Source organism: Odontomachus brunneus, unplaced genomic scaffold (assembly GCF_010583005.1).
Source record: "Odontomachus brunneus isolate Ranch 3 - 2012 unplaced genomic scaffold, Obru_v1 Obru_scaffold_074, whole genome shotgun sequence".
NCBI lineage: Eukaryota > Metazoa > Arthropoda > Insecta > Hymenoptera > Formicidae > Odontomachus > Odontomachus brunneus.
Genome location: NW_022639524.1, coordinates 1,328,454 through 1,346,598, shown reverse-complemented (window position 1 = coordinate 1,346,598; position 18,145 = coordinate 1,328,454). Strand labels below are relative to the sequence as shown.

Sequence of the window (18,145 nt, the reverse complement as noted above, 5' to 3'; positions counted from 1 at the left end):
GATGCGAAATGTAAATAGGAACTCACGTTTTTACGCAATTCCTCACGCACAAGTCGATCCAAACAATACGCGGGAAACTCCGGATGCCTTTCGGAGAGAATGGACTCGTCCTCGGGACTTTATAATACATAGTCAACGATGTATTATAATCGTGCTGCAGACTAAATCCTTGACACGCATCATTGTGCCGTTATTAAGCCGCGGTAGATCCTGTAGCTCTTGGAGGTAGATGATCGCCGCGTGTGCGCGACGGTGCTTGTCGGCATGGAATTATCGTGGAGAATTTAACGCTCCGGCAGAACAACCAACCGACCAATTGCTAAACAATTTACAACGCTGCAAAAAAGAATTTGGATAATTGACTGCACGACTGTGCGCGTCGTACGACATCACGGTGTGGACGCATCGGATTTTGTAAGTCTGTAAGAACGCGCTAATAAGTATTGTGACATCCCAGATAGACATATTTCGACATATTATCTACTCGGTGACTAACATAAGTAAGACGTAAAGACGCGTCTTCGTACAATAAAAATTTGTTTAATATACAGAGTGTTCGACATTCACTACGGAGCCACGGAATGTACAGATAGAACAGGTCAAATAAAAGATTCTTCTACCATTTTTCGAACAAACATGTAAAATTTTGAATTATTAATTAAAAAAGACTGACAAATGATCGCGCGTTATGCGGCGCACGAGTAATGGCATTCTAATGGCAACTTGCCGTTAAGCGCTTGTAGATTTGGTCTAAACTAAAAAGAGAAAAGTCCTCTATCATTTTGCAAAGAACGTAGATTTTTTAGATAACGATTGAAAAAAATTGCTGAACGATCGCGGGCATAACCTTTGACCAATCTTCTTTAATCAATAACTAAAAAAATCTACGTGTTATTTGTAAAACAATAGGTCTTTTATATGTTCAGTTTGACCTAATTTACATGTAAACCAAGACTCCATAGCAAATTATCGGACAACCTATATAAAAAAAATTATCTTATCATAAAAATTGCGGCAACATCGCAGTGATATTTCAATGAGATAACTGCTTATTTTGCCGGGAAGGGGACGCAATGAATTCAAAACGATTACAGCAATACTAAATGAATATTGTGATTGAAATTATAATATAAGAAATAAAATAAATTAGGTGTAAGAAATTGAAAAAAGAAATGGATATTTCTTAAAACAAGTATATTACAAACATATTGTGCCGTTATAATAGCATCGCAAAGTATACATTAAGTATATTGCGTGCTATGTTTAGTATCTCTGTCTATCCAGGTATCGTCGATTATGTAACTTTATTAACAGTTTTATGTAATTTTTGAAAGCTGAACGAACGCAAAAACTCTTTTTCGTTTATCCGCGATTCTATCAAGCATCGAAAAGATCAAGGAACACTAATCGCCGCGCGTGCGAGAGTATCAGTGTCGGAATAACCGCGTGCCGAAGTAGAACATTGCGAAACTAGCTTCGAGCTACTTCAGGAGTCCCCCTTTCTCCGGAAACCCTTGCCCGCTGGAAATATATCCGAGCGAAATGCAAACTCCAGCTGAGCAAACGGAGACACGAATACACGAGAACCTACGTGTAATCGTATATTATAAGAGTGAAATATAAGAATACTCAACTGTAGACAATCGCTGTCCACTTTCGATTACACCTGCGCGGCATGTACGTATGCCAGGCTCACCTCAACGGAACTATAATATGCGAAACATTGTTAACTTCTATCCTTTCACCTGAAAATGTGACTCGTTGTGGTAATTTACATTGCTGCAAATGCGATAGATGTCGATGCTCTGTCGAAAAAAGTACAAAAGTCTTTTAGATGATGCTAATTTGAAAGAATTTGGTGATATTTTTATTTTTTCTAATAAAAAAAGGATGTAATAATTCGCTTAAGTGAGACAACGTATCGGATTACCTGTTATTAAAATGTTCTGATGCCGACATATTAGGAAGGATAATGATTAAACAGGGAAGGAAAACACGCGTGACTCGTCCAAATAACGGCAGGAATGAAAGTGTCCGCCAGTCGATCTTGCTGACGAGGCGACGCATCGTGCAAAAGAAACGCGCCGTATATATCGAGTGATAGAAAGTACTCGTATAAGCCAAACGCACAGCTCTAAATAAGCGCTATATTAATATGCGTCTGACCGATTAAAATAAGATTCGCACAAATGTTTTATCCGTAAAAATTCGCTTGTCAGTCGCTGAAATCACGTGAAAAATTAAAGCTACAAAATAAATATTGAAAATATTAGTACTTTTTTTATCCAAAGATCACTGTAGCTTCGAGAATTTTGCTTGTTGAAGATTGTTTTATTTGGTCGTACAAAAGTGTAAAAATATTTCGAATGCAACAGCGCAATATACACCATGCACGTTGTGCACTCACAGTCCATCGAGTATTTTGAAGAAATATTCCACCTAAAAAATCCAATTCACGTATACACTATCCGTACATGATAAATTTAAGTCTACAGGTTTGCCGGAGTTATATGATTGGAACTTTAATTACCTCCAATACGCCGTCCTCTGGCAAGTCGGAACAATGCACAGCGTTTTGTGCCTTCGTTTTTCCGTACTTTGCTCTAAGTGTGCCCGGTCTGATTTGTCGCGCAATATCCTGCAACGTCAAACAAGTGTGTCAATAACGCTGTGAGCGAAGAAATTAAAGAGATACTTACTGGATCCCTTGGACCGCATAAATTCCTGAAATCGGCAATTACGTTCTGACCTTCGTCTTTACGACTCACTTCCATGGCGATACATGGACCAGAATGTAATTCAGTTACCATTGCCTGTAGCAGATGTTTATGAAAGTACTTCCTCCTTCGAACGGAACGATTATGTGTCTGTAGAAAAATCGCAAAGTAAACAAAGACGTACATTGTATTCGGGAAGAACACCTTTATAAATCTCTAAGAATTCCTCAGCATTAACGTGATTGACGTAAAACTGTTGCATTGCGGTAATTGTAAAGCCAGCTTTTTGAATGTCATCGATAATAGCACCTGAAAATATATTTATATATATTATAAATTTAGAAAATAATAAAGTAATAAAGTACGGATTTTATATTACTATATTTATACATTATACAAAACAAATTCAACTTACCAGCAAGCTTTGCTTGTATAGCATGTGGCTTAATGATACAACATGTACAACCTTGTAGAGTTGCAGTGTTTTTTGGTCCTTTAGTCTTACTTTTTGAGTCGGGAAAGAAATATTGCAGCTCCTATAAATATAAAGCATACCCAAGACTGAAATAGGTACTTTTAAATTAACAACTGTATGTATTAAAATAAAAAAAGAACTCACTCGTGCTGCTCTCTCGACATTCTCAGATCCATACACAGCATCATGTATCTCATCCTTCCCATAACAAACTTTTAGTGAAGACTTTGTGGTTGTACAAGCTTGCTTACTATCATTTACACCTGCCAATTCTTTCCATTTTGCTATACCATGTTTTCCTGATAGTTCCAAAGCAATAACAGGACCAGAGGTAAGATAATTTATAATACATCTAAAGAAAGGAATATATGATATCTTAGATTAACCGCTAGAAAATTATATAGTCATTAAAACAAGTTACTTTTATTATATTATCTCAACTTACGTTTTGTCAATTGTGTCTTTTATAGGATAATGTTCTGTAACTTCATTTGCAGTTAATTTGATCATTTTCATATTTGTAATTTGAAAATCATAGTCTATAATCATCTTTAATATTTCACCCATTTTATCAATAACATCTGGCTTTACAAGTGCAAAAACTCTAAAGAAATAGAACTGTTATTTCAACAGAAAGTTTTATATGTGAATTTCTTTTAATAATTCATGCGTATATATTACTTTTCCATATATGTTTGTAATTTGTTCTTGGTATAAGCATTTGCATAGTTTGTAATTTTCATATTTCTTGAAAATATTGTTACTATAGCGTCCACATGAATATCATCAGCCTTGATGCCTTCACACCTTGTTCTCTTTAGGAAAGTTTTCCGTGTTCTTAAGTCAAACTGAAACATAAAAATTATATGTGGTCATATCATATTGGTTATAATATTACTAACATGACTTTTGTACTAATTTGTATACATACCAATTCAATAGTATTGTCTGATGGAAAATAGTACAAATAAAATTTCTTCAATAGACTGGCAACTTTGTCATACCACTCAGCTTCAAATACATATCTGTCGTTGTAGTCCGTGGACATTGTGAAACAACCTATGTTTGCTAATGTATAATTGATATGTGATTTAGTCAATATTTTTTAATAATATATTATTGAAGATATTAGAAATGCCAATAATTTTATGAAAATTAGAAAGATTATAAATTAGTACTTACACAATGCAAGAGATTAAACAAAATATCAATATCTTTTACGCAATATTATGTTGTCACAGTGAAAAGAACAAACAATTTCAAAGATAGATTTACAACAAAAAACAGCAGCTGATATAGATAACAATAATAAAGATACCCACAAAATCACTCAAATAAAGGATATGTTAACAATTCGAAGAGGCCGGTGCGAACTGCAAATAATAAACGGAGCTTGTAAACGAACGCTGTCCGCGGGAACATTAAGAACTACGTCAGTATTTATCATCGCTAAAGCAGTGAGAGACGACAAGTGTCTTGCTCTTATGATAACTCGTGATTTATAGGAACAGATGGCAAAACAGTTTGCATACTGAATCTCTTTTCTAACTATATTATATAATAAGCGTGTGTGTACGGATTCTTTCATTCAATACACGTAGGCAAACGAAAAAAATATCTTAATTAAATTATCTAGCAGCAACATATATTCTTTATGTCAAATTATTTTCTAAAACATTGAAGCGTGCAAATTTCCTTTTTTTATTCATTTCATTGAATTTGTATATTTTAGTATAAACGTGACTTGTATTTGAAATTGATCAAGCAAGCCTTAGTAACCAATTTAAGGCAGCACGGCAACACGGCACACAATCATTCCTGCAAGACGGCGCGTTTGACTGGCACGCAAGCACGCACGCACGCACGCGGACACGCGCTCGTACATACGAGTAAGCATACGAAACGCGATTTTGACAGCTCTGGCCGGCTGGCGAGGAGAAAACGCATCTGCGTGATACGTCATAATCTCCCCGTGTGATGTGCGATCACATTTTATAATTAAATCCGTGCCTCTCTCCTCCGTCAGATAGTAACGACGCGCGGCCCTGTCCAAAACACTCACCTTGCTGTAATTGGAATGTCCACATGAGGCTGCTGAAATTTCTGCTTCGTTATTTCCCACCAGGTAAGCATCAGCACGTTCGCGATGGTGCACAAAAAGAATCTGTAATTCAAATGAAAAACGTTTCAGCAGGAGGAAAATTATGTAGCTTACGCGTGAAATCAATTCTACTCTCTAAGATACAATCAGTGTATTCTTTACTGAAATGTGTATGTGTGCTGTATTTATGCTTCAGTCACAAGTATAGCACTGCAATCAATAAAATCTCGCGGAGAAAGATAGTTAATCGTTTGTTCTTATTATTGATATGGCTTGTAAACATAGATATTGTCGTTGCACATAAAAAATTGCATGATAGCCGTTAATTCCATCGCCACAAAAAAGCAAAAAGCTGGTTTTGGCGCAATGTAGTTTTGTGTATTACAGATACACACAATAATAAATTGGTATACCGCTGTTTTGCAATGAAATCTTACTTCCACTGGTCAAAATTAATCCTTTCAGGACAGGAGACACCTTTTTATGTTTTACGGTCTTCATGCATGTATTTCAGAAGCTATCGATCCGATATTCATAAAAATTGGTATGTAGGGATTTTTTAGGATGCACTTTCCAAATTTGAAGTAAAAAATATAAAATTTAAAATGGCGGATCAAATATGGCGATTTTCATGCTAAATTATGAAAATATGATTCAATTTCCGTGGAACTTCATATTCTAAATTTGAATTAGTAGAAATTTTGATTTAAAAAAATTTTTTAATTTTTGCAGATGTGATCAGGTCGGGTCAGATTTAAAAATTGTTTTCCTTGGTCAACGTTTTGAATTTCAAATATTCGATTTTAGTTCTCAAAAAAGTCTTTAAAAAGTCTTAAAAAATCTTTAAAAAGTTTTATAGTTCAAATTTCATGGAAATTGAGTGATATTTATATTATTTATCATTTTTTCTGCGTTATTGGGTCCGCCATCTTGGATCACAGAATTTAAAAAATGTAAGTTCAGATTCGGATTCAACGATCCCAAAAACCCATAGAATACGTATTTTCCTATAATTATCTTCCCGAGCAACCCCGTCCTGAAAAGGTTGATATATAAGACGGAGTAGTAAGATGAATATTTATTGATTATCGGTGAAATACTCCTCTTATTAATTTAATTAAAAACATTTTCATTGATTTACCTTGAGAGAGTACAATTTTGGTCTTTTAGCGTTTTATTAAAATTTCCGTGCGAAGGTAAAGGGAAAAATCAATGAAGTCGATAGAATTCAAAACAAATCGCAGATACACGCGATAGCTTCATCTTAAATAGAAATATCACAATTCAAATTGTATGTAAAATACCTGTTTCAAATTTTTCTAGGTCTTGCACTGGAATACACGCAAGGCGGTGACATCAAGACGAAAATGATCGATCTACTGGACTTGACTGCCGAGTAATCGTGCATTTATCTTTTACGATTACTTTTTCTTGCTCTGAAATAAACGATAACTAAAATTAACCATTGATTACGTGTTATGCTGGTCGCATTCATGGATGTAACGCAATTTATGTTTGTTTTATTTCTCGCATCCGCTTTCCATTGCTATATTTGCATTTCTGTTTCTCTAAAAATTTCATTTAATATCGTTATCTTATATTTTTTCACTTTTGCTTTGCCTTAAATGGCTTTCCTTCTCTCTATATTTATATATAAATATATATATATGTATATATATATATATATATATATATATATATATATATATATATATGTATGTATGTATATGTATCTGACGCATGCACGCGAAGTAAAGCGAGAAATTACATGACTTACTTTGCAGAACGGACATAAGAGCATTAGCGGAGAGCATAAAAGCAGCCGAACCTGTAATAACCGAAAGTGTAATGGACCAGTTAGTCGAGACTCTGCAGAAGCTGCAAGCTAAAGTTTGCGACACAAACGCCAAGCGCTACTATAAATACAAAACCTTGCAGACCCATCTTTTGCCGGTCACTAACGTGGCGCTCGATAAACTAGGTAAAAGGTACTCCGCGTTAATATCGTCGATCAATATTTTATAAAATTGACAAGATTCATGAAACTCCCAAGTGAACGATGTTTCATATTACATCACACAACAGTTTGATGCTTGACAAATTGTTTAAAGAAGAGCACGTAAGGATAATCCTGCGCATGCAATGTGAACAATTAATTTAACGCGCCGAATATCTTCATACGACATTCGAAACAAGTTAATGTCAAATAAATAAACTTTGTAAGGCTCTTTGGGGTCCGAGCAAATAAAATCATTCAAAGATCTTTGAGAGCTTATACATAGATATTGTAGTATAATGAATCCAATCAAGTAATACAAAGATTATAACAATTTCTAGATTGGTAAAAAATAGAATTTATTATTAGCACTATCCAAACGTTTCGATTCTATGTCGGACTTGACTTTCCTTCAAGTTTTGACCTCTGCAATATAATAACGTTTGCGAATACTAGTATATCGAGTATGTTTACCACTGAAGAGGACTCGAAGTAGAATCGAAACTTTTAGATGATTAATTAGAGTATTCTCAAATAAGAGTCTGGAGAACTTTGATTTTTTATTGAAAGTAGTATCCGCGTTTGTTTTACTTATCAAGAGTGTCTATTTCACACAAGGCTTGACTCAAATTGATCTTAAAAGAAAACTTCCCTACATATATATTTGTAACACTAATGATAAAAATGGATCTTTCAATTTCTATGAAATTTTTTCCATATTTATTTCCCATCATAAAATAATGATTTATTCTACAGAAAAGTCTCTAGAGTTTTGTAGAGTCTTTTATACAATAATCCTCAGATTCACCATTTTTTTATCAAATAAAAAACTAGAGCAATCAGTAAGAAGTCAGAGATAAAAAGTCAGAGGTGAGAAGTCACTTACTTGAGAAACTCTAATATTAATAATAAACTATTTTTCTAGATGATCTAGAGATTACGTTATAATCTCGTATCGCTTGATTTATTAGACTACAATGTATGTATGTAGGTTCTCGAGTGATCTCCTTAAATTAATGTCGGATATTTTGTGCGCGTTAGATCATCATTCGAGGAGTGTAATCGGTGATTCAATCGTTTGCTCGGCAGATGCTTGACGGGCAGCTATGACCGAACTTGTAAAGTTTGGGACATTGACAGTGGAACGGAGCTTCTTACTCTCGAAGGCCATAAAAACGTGGTCTACGCCGTCTCCTTCAACAATCCGACTTCGTGAGTAGGATTCGTACGATAATCAAACTTAGTCGTGACAATATCGATCTGCTGGTGAATAAAAGACGCACTAGCTTGCGGCATACTTAGGCTCGCGCGAGGTTTACGACAAGCCTGATCGCAGACAACGGGGAGAATAACATGATGATAGAAAGAAGAATAATAACTATGTATACAGGGTGTTATAAGAACAAAGTTCAAGGCCTATAGGAAAAATAGATAGCATTCGCTGAACTGACAAGGAACACTAGGCAACTCAAAAATTTTGAAACTTTGTGTGCAAGTAGAGTAGTTTATCCGTAACACAAAACTATTTTTTGTTCGTGCGGAATTACAGTTTCAGGAGGTGAAATACCCCTTTGAAAAAAATTGGTTTTTTTGTTTTGAAGCGAATATCGTTGAGACTATAAGAGATAGAAAAAATTTTCCAAAGTAAAAATTGAATAATTTTAAGAGTACTTTAAAACTATAATAAAAAAAATTTTTTTAATTGTTTATTTATTGTATAACTCTAATCCCACCCCTATTTTAAAACATTTTTTTATTATAGTTCTAAAGTACTCTTGAAATCATTCAATTTTCACTTTGGAAAATTTTTTCTATCTCTCATAGTTTCAACGATATTTGCTTCAAAAAAAAAAACCTATTTTTTCAAAGAGGTGTTTCACTCCCTAAAACTGTAATTCTGCACAAACAAAAAATAGTTTTGTGTTACGGATGAACTACTCTACTTGCACACAAAGTTTCAAAATTTTTTGAATTTTTGAGTTGCCTAGTATTCCTTGTGAGTAAAAAATACTTGATCAAAGAATCACTCTTTTAGAATTAGGAACGATTTTCGGTTTTTTGATGATGTACAGCAGTTTGCAAAACGATTTAGATTCAATGAAGAGAGGTGGAGGCTCACCAAAATTCAAAAATTAAAAATTTTCTAAAGGTAATCTTTGAAAAGGACTTTCCAACTCATATTCTCTAAGTATTGTTTACTAACAAGGAAACTCACACAAGTGTCCGCCTCCAATTTTTATAAACTTATAATATGTTGTACTTTCAAAGATTGTTGTACTTTCAAAGATTCCATAGATCGAAATAACAGATAATTATATTATTTTTTATTATGTGTGTCCTTTCGCAAGTTTAGAGGGTGAAATACCCCTTTGAAGAAAATCGGTTTTTTTCATTCGAAGGTAATATAATGAAAACTATAAGAGATAGAAAAAAATATTTTTAATAAAAGTTGAATGATTTGAAGAGTACAGAAATTATTTACACAAAATTTTGTTGTAATATTTCCCCCACCACTTCTTATTATAATTATTAAAATAATTTCTATAAAGTACTCTTTAAACCATTCAATTTTTATTCAAAATATTTTTTTCTATTTCTTATAGTTTTCATTATATTCCCTTCGAATGAAAAAAACCGATTTTCTCCAAAGAGATATTTCACCCCCTAAACTTGCGAAAGAAGGCACATATAATAAAAAACATATCTATTATTTTGATTTAAAGTACAATATATTACAAGTTCATGAAAATCTGAGGCGGACACTTGTGTGGGTTTCCTTGTAAGTTCAATGAGTACTATTCTATAAGTTTTGAACAGTTTTATTTCGACACCGCGTATGCATCTGCCTTATCCATCGTTGAAGCGGTGTTTCTGTGTTCCAGGGACAAAATCGTAACCGCGTCCTTCGACAAAACCGCGAAGGTCTGGTGCTCGCAGACGGGTCACTGCCTCGTAACCATGTGGGGCCATGAGGCGGAGGTGGTGGTGGCGACATTTTCACCGACGGGATGCAAGCTCGCGACCGGCTCCATCGACGCGACGTCGAAAATATTCCACGTGGAGACCGGTATTGAAAATAGTGCGATGTTATCTCACATAATAGACGCGCTCGCGACCGATTCGCAACCGGGCTTACGACCGTTCGAGCATAAGCCGCGAACGTCAAATCAACTTCTCGATCTCGCCCGGCCGGTGTAGCGCACACATCAGTTTATCCCTTTCGTCTATTCCGTGTTCAATTATCAGTGGCTTACACGTCATTGCGCCGACGATTCGATATTTTAATTACTACTCTCGAGTAGAACGATCGCGCCATTCGCTAATTCCGAAGCCCTCTGTCTCCCCCTGTGGCGCGAGTCCGTGAAACCAATTCGGAATATTGAATGAAATATTAACAATCGACCGATTTTCTCCGAAAACGGCTACGCTTTTTTTCATACGCGCTGCGCGACGAATGCTCCGCTTTAGTCGTCCTCTTAAAGCGGACGAGTCGGATCGGGCTATACGTACGATTTCATCATTTAATTGCGTTCATCGCTCGAATGATAAAGCGCAAGGTGGCACGTCCGAAATGTTATTCGGGATAAAGCTAACGGCATGCCATATTCTCTGCTCTTATGCGAGAGAGACACGATTTGGATTCGACAGGTCAGGAGTTGGGTACGTTGAGAGGCCACACGGCGGAAGTTATTGCCCTGCATTACAACGACGATGGAAATCAGATCATATCAGGTTCCTTCGACGGGACCGTCAACATCTGGGATACAAGAATTTTCGCGTGAGTCTCTTTCCCTTTTGCTTACTGACTGCGAATAAATTTTAGTCTCGAATATACGAATTTATTCGTTACGCGCGTAAGTAAATCTTTTTGATTCAGTCCATTGTGTCCGCCTCGAAATCATCGTCTATCCGATTCAAAGTGGCGCGATCATTCAACACTTTATCGTTTTTCCTGTTTCTCTTAGCATTTTATCTTTTGTTGGTTAGTCAGCGAAGAGCAGCTTTATGAATATTCTTGCCCGGCGTCTTGTCCGAGTCGAAATTTTAATGCTACTTTGATGCTCTTAAGGATAGTTTGCGCCTACTTAGACGGTTTATAGCCTAGGTGAAACCTACTTTGACGATATTGATACTCATTAACTTCTCTTTTGAACCTTTAACTCTACCTTGTCAAAATTTTGACGTTACTTTGACGCTCTTAAAAATAGTTTGAGTCTACTTAGATCATCTACAACCTAGGTGCAACCTATTTTGACGATATTGACACTCATTTCCGAGTCGAAATTTTGACACTATGTTGAAATTTGAATTCTACACCGCAGTAGGAGCTAAGATAGCAAAGTAGGTTTATTTCTAATAATATAATTTACTACTACTTTAACCCTGATGATGTCTGAAATATATGCAATAAATAAAATGTATATTTTGTATGCTATTTGACGTTTCTGTTTTGTTATTTATTAAAATTTTTAAATATTTCTATAAAATACACATATTCTATGTAGGAGCTAAAGCTTCAATAGAGCTTTCATATTCGCAACTGAACCTACTTTGCTTCCTAAGATCCTACAATGTATTATACAATTTACTTTGACGCTAAAGAAAGCGAAAGCAGGAATTTCAAACATCATCAAAGTTAAAGTAGCAGTAAATTATATTATTAGAAATAAACCTACTTTACTATCTTAGCTCCTACTGCGGTGTAGAACTTAAATTTCAGCTCGGGTTGACCTTTCGAGTACATAGAAAAAATTAATATCTACTTAAGACTAATGTGCCTAAATTAACATTCATTGTTTCATAGTATAAGCGACGATATGTAATTTTGTCAAAAGAATTTTCAAGTTTTAAATTTCAACAATGTTAGAAGTTTATTTATTTGAATAATATAATAGTCTCATGAGAAGTACAATATGATTATTTTGATGATAATAAATGTCTTCTGTCATTCAGGAAAATTATACTCTCAATTCAATATTATGTGTTTTTTATTCGTAAAAATTATTTTTAAATAACAAGAATATATTTTTCTTTTTGAACCATATAAAATATATTGATGCAAATATTTTGATTTAACGTTATATAATCTGATTTTATGATTTATATGTAAAACAAAGATTTTTTCAAAACAAGAATGTTTTTTCTGTGTAAAATGGCCGTATATGTGAACTAACCGACTAAAAATTTATTCAATGATTCATTCAATGACGAAATTTTTGTTCATTAAATTCTATTATAATATTAGTGATAATAACCTTTATGTGCATGTTATTATTACTATTTTCGTATTAAACAGCCATAAAATATGGAGAGGGGTTTGGTGTACAAAAAATAACTATAATTTTAGTTAGATTAACTTTTTGTCTCAGTACAAGTTATCAACTATCGCAATGGACATTTGTATTCATGTTCTCTTACATATTTTCACGACACTAACAAAACATTACTCATCTCGATCCGTCGCACAGTGGGGACAAATAGAAATTTACTGTTCAAAAATTGCTAAAGACCACAATTTATAGTAGTCGGAATGAATTTTTTTAAATTAAATGTTAATCAATGTAGAAAAAAACTGTCGAGCCCGATTCTTAAAAAAATTCTTCTAAATGTTACAATATTAATAAGAATTTGTCAAAAATTATCAAGTTTTGTGAGCCACTCCAATTGGAAAACTTTCCATCTTTTCGCTGCACAGTACAATGTTTTTCAGTACTAAGGACAGTACTAAGGTTTTCAGCATCGCTGATTACGAATCTGATATAAAAATCAGAATTTGGCAGTTGACAACTGCTAATCTCCCGTCAACATAAACAAAATTATTATGTTTTAACACAGTGTATATGTTGCAATAGGATATATAAAGTCGTTCAATATAAATATAAAGTCAGTATTAAGATCTTGATATTAACAACTGTTTGTCAATCCCATAGCCGATATGAAAAAAATGTTTTTGTAGCACGAAATGTGTCACTAAAGTATATTAGGTTTAGGTTGCTAAATATGAATTTAATTCTTATTAATATTGCAACGTTTAGAATAATTAAAAAAAATTAAGCTCGACGGTTTTTTCTACATTAATTAACGTTTAATTAAAAAGAAAAATCATCCCGATTGCTATAAAATTGTGGTCTCTAGCGATTTCTGAACAGTAAATTTCTATTTGTTCCCACTGTGCGTCGTGTCTCGATTTTTTAGGAAAGTATGTCTTTCACCGATTAACTTGCAATAACCCAAAGTATTCTGCAATTTCAGCGATTGTTTAACTCCGAAACGCCCCCTTCCCATTTTTCTTTCTTTACATGTCCGACTTACCCACTTCGTCCACTTCTGTGATCCCCAGGTTGAAAAAATGCGGTCACCCATTCGACAATGTTGCTCGTGTCGCAATGAAATTCCATTGAGTACGATACAGCATTCTTAACTAACAATTGCAGGCGCACGAGCACGTTAGTCGGCCATCGCGCGGAGTTGTCCAACTGCCTTTACAATTTCGACTGTTCGCTGATCGCGACGTCCTCGATGGACAAGAGCGCGAAGGTATGGGACACTAGGACAAACTCCTGCGTGGCCACTCTATTGGCACACGACGACGAAGTTCTGGATCTCGCTTTCGACAACAACGGCAGAAAGCTGGCGACCGCCAGCAGCGACAGCACCGCGCGTGTCTGGGACATAAGTGGCAACTTCCAACAGCTGGCCCTGATGCAGGGCCACCGGGAGGAAGTGTCAAAAGGCAAATATCTTCTTCGCGAAAAATTCTGGACGCGGCGCACCTATGCAGCACGATAATCCTGCTGACGATCGTACGTTTCAGTGTGCTTCAGCCCGAACGGACATCAATTGCTGACCGCCTCCTTGGATAGAACGGCCAGACTGTGGTCCACGGAGGACGGCAGTTGCCTTCAACAGCTGAAGGGCCATACCGATGACGTATTCGCTTGCACGTTTTCGTACACCGGCGACAGCGTAATCACCGCCAGCAAAGATAACACCTGTACTATTTGGAGATGACTGGATTGGTTCCAGGTGTGCGCCTAGCTTTTGCTCGTCGCCCTGTTTGTCGCTTACGTCATGTATTTTTACGTTCTTTAAACTCCTCGCGGAGACACGTACTAAATGAGTACGTGTACTTCGGTTCTTCGACAAACAAAATTTAGTGACGACGAGTGCTTTTGCGTTTCATGTCAGGTAACGACTCGAGCGTGAAAATTCGAACTGATGACGGCGGAGAAGATGTTGTAAACAGGTTAACGCGTGTCTACCGCACGATGGACGTTTAATTTACGAGTGTTACTCAAACCACGAACTATTGACGAGTTACGAATACATTTGTTAAGTAGAATAAATTGCTAATACAAGCGCCGCTTATACTTATCAACGTAGATAACGATTAAATGCAGCAAACAGCGGAATATATTTCCGCTTTGAACTCTGACAAATCGATAACGTTACTCGTACCGGACAAACGTTGCTCTGGATACTCTCGTTCAATATTAATTGTTTGTGACACTTAATCGGTGTGTGTGTGTGTGTGTGTGTGTGTGTGTGTGTGTGTGTGTGTGTGTGTGTGTGTGTGTGTGTGTGTGTGTGTGTGTGTGTGTGTGTGTGTGTGTGTGTGTGTGTGTGTGTGTGTGTGTGTGTGTGTGTGTGTGTGTGTGTGTGTGTGTGTGTGTGTGTGTGTGTGTGTGTGTGTGTGTGTGTGTGTGTGTGTGTGTGTGTGTGTGTGTGTGTGTGTGTGTGTGTGTGTGTGTGTGTGTGTGTGTGTGTGTGTGTGTGTGTGTGTGTGTGTGTGTGTGTGTGTGTGTGTGTGTGTGTGTGTGTGTGTGTGTGTGTGTGTGTGTGTGTGTGTGTGTGTGTGTGTGTGTGTGTGTGTGTGTGTGTGTGTGTGTGTGTGTGTGTGTGTGTGTGTGTGTGTGTGTGTGTGTGTGTGTGTGTGTGTGTGTGTGTGTGTGTGTGTGTGTGTGTGTGTGTGTGTGTGTGTGTGTGTGTGTGTGTGTGTGTGTGTGTGTGTGTGTGTGTGTGTGTGTGTGTGTGTGTGTGTGTGTGTGTGTGTGTGTGCGTACGCGTGCAGATACCTCGAGAAGTGTATCGCGAACGGTTTCGTACCTGCTTGTAAATCGTTGACACAGCGTTCATTGTTATCGTTCAAATAAGAGTGATCTGATAACACACGTTCACGAGGAACAATCTTCTCGCGCATCTCTCTTCTTCTCTGGCCGAGAGAAAAGAAAGACGCGGAGCGTTGTCTTAGGAAACGTACACGATGTCCATTAGATAATGCAATTCGAAGTGCACGTGATTTCGTAAATATGTACGATGCAATGTACAAGCAAGCACCACGTCCCGTGCGCGATGTAAATAAAAGTCGTCGAAATAAACGCGCATCCTCCGGGGGCAGGGGGAGAGGGGCAACGCGATGTTAAAACACGTTCTCTGTGGCAGACGTATCGAGCATGTCGATGAAAGTTTGAAGCCGCACTCTCCAACGTGTAACTGTACGTTGGGTACAGTGCGGGCCCCACTCTCTTCAAGAGTTCCCCAGTCACCGCGACTTGGACTACATCCTCGGTTCGGTCGGCCAGCAATAATCCAAGGCAGTCTTCTCGTACTCGTGATGTCGCTCGCGCCGGTACTCGCGCAGTAAGGCACGCGTGTTGTGTTATTATCGCGAGTGCCTTGTCTCCTAGAGACTGATACTCGTCGTAATATGGATACCAACTGTCGCGACAGATTCATGGGTGCAATCGCGCGCTGCATCGCATCGATACGGATTACTTGCTGTTAGCAGGGTCGAAGTCGCGGAATTCGTCTTCGGGTGTCGCCTAAATATACGGTAAGCGCGAGACGAGCGGCACAACGTCGAACGCAATTCCGTATAATCCTACCGAGAGAAAAAGCGTGGTCGATCTAATTAAGACTAGTTATCTTTGGTCCCACCTTCTTCTATCCTTTGGTTGTTCTACCATGAAAATGGTAGTGGCAACATGCACATGTAAGGTTATCACTACCGTTGTGGCAGAATTTAATTAAGAAAAAAGTTCTGCCGACCATGATTTGTAGTAATTATTTCTCCGTGTGATTATACTTACAAACGCGCACTAGATATTTTTTCTTAGTGTGAATCACAATGATAGTGATGGTGGTGATAATCGCGTAAATACACAAAGCTTAAGAAGGGAATAAATTCTAAGTTATTACACCTAATCTACAATGATTTATTTAGATAAAAGGATTCCGTGACAAAAAAATTATTTCGAGCTTTATTCAGTTACTCGTTTCGCGCTGTCAGGTATCGGTGGAAGAGGAGGATCCGTTGTGCGTCTACCGTGCACGGAGTACAGCTATAATCACTCCTCTTCCTCATTTTCTTCGGTAAGCCTACGGTTACGTTAATTAATTATATAGCGATGCGGAAGAGAGAGAGAGAAAGAGAGAGAGAGAGAGAGAGAGAGAGAGAGAGAGAGAGAGAGAGAGAGAAACAGAGACGGACGCAAATTAATTAACGGAAGCACCAACGTCGGTATCCATTGGGAGCCATATAATTAGCGTCGCCGAGTCGAAACTATCGCGGTGTAACGCGACCTACGGCGATTCCTGAGCCGTTTTCCTTTTGTCGCTTTATTCCGATACGCGATTCGCATTGTGCGTGCGCGAAGATTCAAACGAGAAGAGGTTGAGCGATGGCCGGGCGATTCATAACGATAACGACTGCTATCCCCGTCGCGGCTGTCGACAGTTGCGACAGGATAAAACAAATGTCATTACGCGTGTTCGCGATAAAGCACGAATTCGCGTGAGCACCTTCCTTCTGTCGTAAATTTGTGAGAAACGGGCGCGACGTGCTGTTTGACTATAGTGTTCTGTTTGTCTGTGTCTTTTCAACAATTCGGGAGAAATAACGTGTTCGAGAAGCATCACAAGAAATGATACATTAGCCGGTATAAAGGACCCGCAATTAAATTATTATAATATTTAATTATAGTAATATTATTAAATTATTATAATATGTCAAATTCATCTCAAGTGAAATATTCAGATTTGAATTCAAAGTTAGATAAGAGTTTCTCAGTTGAATCGCGACTACAGATATATTGTACAACTATATTAATAGTCGTTATTTGCTTCAAATGAGATTATCAGGTATGAATTTAGAGTTAGATGTGAATCCTTCAGTTCAATCGCCATCGCAATTATAATATCGCATCTATTATATGTGATTCAAGCAAAAAACAAAATGAAACTTGTCTCACGTGAAATAATTTGACCTGAATTTTGAATTAGATTTGTGGTTTTTTCATTTGAATTATGAAACATATACATTATATTTGCAATCGTGATTCAGCTCAGGAATACTCTTATATAATTTTTCAAATAAAAGTATCTAAACTAAAGCAAGTTTTAGATAATAACTAACAATAAATAACTGACAGATCTAAAACACGTATTAATATTTGTCACCTGAAATTTGTCTCGTGTGAAATACTCAGATTTGAATTCAGAGTTAGATGAGAATTTTTGAATTATGATATGTGTGATATTTATATCTGTAATTGCGATACAACTGAAAAATTCTTATCTAACTCGGAATTCAAACCTATCTCATTCGAGATAAGTTGCAAGTGATGACTATTACTACAAGCCTCTCAGAGAGACTTAATTTATCAGTTTCAATCGAATTTCCCGATCACGTACATTGTTTCTACGTATTCGTGCATCGTAATGGTTGATTATCCCGAGGAAGTGACAAGGTCACTTCGAAATAGCTGTGACACTGATGGCTTGATATACGCGTAAAACGGATTACAATTGGAAAATAAGTGAATTATCGTATTTTTCATCTCGGTATATGGATAATC

At 36.7% G+C, this 18,145-nt stretch overlaps 3 protein-coding genes across 9 annotated transcripts in view; 2 read left to right on the top strand and 1 right to left on the bottom strand.

Moving 5' to 3' along the window:
• Positions 1–328: 328 nt before the first annotated feature.
• On the top strand, positions 329–14,841 carry LOC116847149 (dynein assembly factor with WDR repeat domains 1-like). 2 transcript variants are annotated; one of them, XM_032821846.1, is made up of 9 exons: positions 329–414; positions 5,219–5,317; positions 6,617–6,689; positions 7,078–7,281; positions 8,379–8,501; positions 10,172–10,356; positions 10,938–11,067; positions 13,724–14,022; positions 14,104–14,841. In XM_032821846.1, exons 2-9 carry the CDS (start codon positions 5,278–5,280, stop codon positions 14,298–14,300), a joined length of 1,251 nt encoding a protein of 416 aa, XP_032677737.1. In that variant the 5' UTR covers positions 329–414; positions 5,219–5,277; the 3' UTR covers positions 14,301–14,841. The 2 variants fall into 2 exon arrangements, with proteins under 2 accessions (XP_032677737.1, XP_032677738.1); XM_032821847.1 differs by lacking the exons at positions 329–414; positions 5,219–5,317 and having other exon boundaries at positions 6,651–6,792.
• LOC116847150 (nucleoside diphosphate kinase 7) lies at positions 2,311–6,731 on the bottom strand. 4 transcript variants are annotated; one of them, XM_032821851.1, is made up of 12 exons: positions 6,598–6,731; positions 5,255–5,356; positions 4,375–4,565; positions 4,124–4,260; positions 3,874–4,040; positions 3,638–3,796; positions 3,337–3,544; positions 3,133–3,253; positions 2,902–3,026; positions 2,700–2,813; positions 2,531–2,638; positions 2,311–2,439 (listed from the first exon to the last, which is right to left on the bottom strand). In XM_032821851.1, exons 4-12 carry the CDS (start codon positions 4,238–4,240, stop codon positions 2,404–2,406), a joined length of 1,155 nt encoding a protein of 384 aa, XP_032677742.1. In that variant the 5' UTR covers positions 4,241–4,260; positions 4,375–4,565; positions 5,255–5,356; positions 6,598–6,731; the 3' UTR covers positions 2,311–2,403. The 4 variants fall into 4 exon arrangements, with proteins under 4 accessions (XP_032677742.1, XP_032677743.1, XP_032677739.1 ...); XM_032821852.1 differs by having other exon boundaries at positions 4,515–4,565; XM_032821848.1 differs by lacking the exon at positions 4,375–4,565 and having other exon boundaries at positions 6,598–6,729.
• Positions 14,842–15,357: 516 nt separating the features above from the next.
• Positions 15,358–18,145, top strand: part of LOC116847146 (solute carrier organic anion transporter family member 4A1) — a 43,873-nt gene continuing 41,085 nt past the window's right edge. Inside the window, exon 1 of one of the 3 annotated variants that reach the window (XM_032821838.1) lies at positions 15,358–16,122. The gene's annotated coding sequence lies outside the window, so the exon portion shown is untranslated. Of the gene's footprint in view, positions 16,123–16,174; positions 16,662–17,029; positions 17,228–18,145 lie in introns of those variants that run through there. The other 2 variants (XM_032821839.1, XM_032821840.1) reach the window with 2 other exon arrangements.

Excerpts from the sequence above, each read along its gene's own strand:
- LOC116847149 (XM_032821846.1), top strand. The coding sequence starts at position 5,278 with ATGAGGCTGCTGAAATTTCTGCTTCGTTATTTCCCACCAG. Across the intron at positions 7,282-8,378 it reads CTCGATAAACTAGGTAAAAG|ATGCTTGACGGGCAGCTATG; the intron begins GTACTCCGCGTT and ends TTTGCTCGGCAG. Across the intron at positions 11,068-13,723 it reads TGGGATACAAGAATTTTCGC|GCGCACGAGCACGTTAGTCG; the intron begins GTGAGTCTCTTT and ends TAACAATTGCAG.
- LOC116847150 (XM_032821848.1), bottom strand. The coding sequence starts at position 5,279 with ATGTGGACATTCCAATTACAGCAAG. Across the intron at positions 3,254-3,336 it reads ATGTCGAGAGAGCAGCACGA|GAGCTGCAATATTTCTTTCC; the intron begins GTGAGTTCTTTT and ends TTATATTTATAG. Across the intron at positions 2,814-2,901 it reads GTGTTCTTCCCGAATACAAT|GCAATGGTAACTGAATTACA; the intron begins GTACGTCTTTGT and ends CATCTGCTACAG.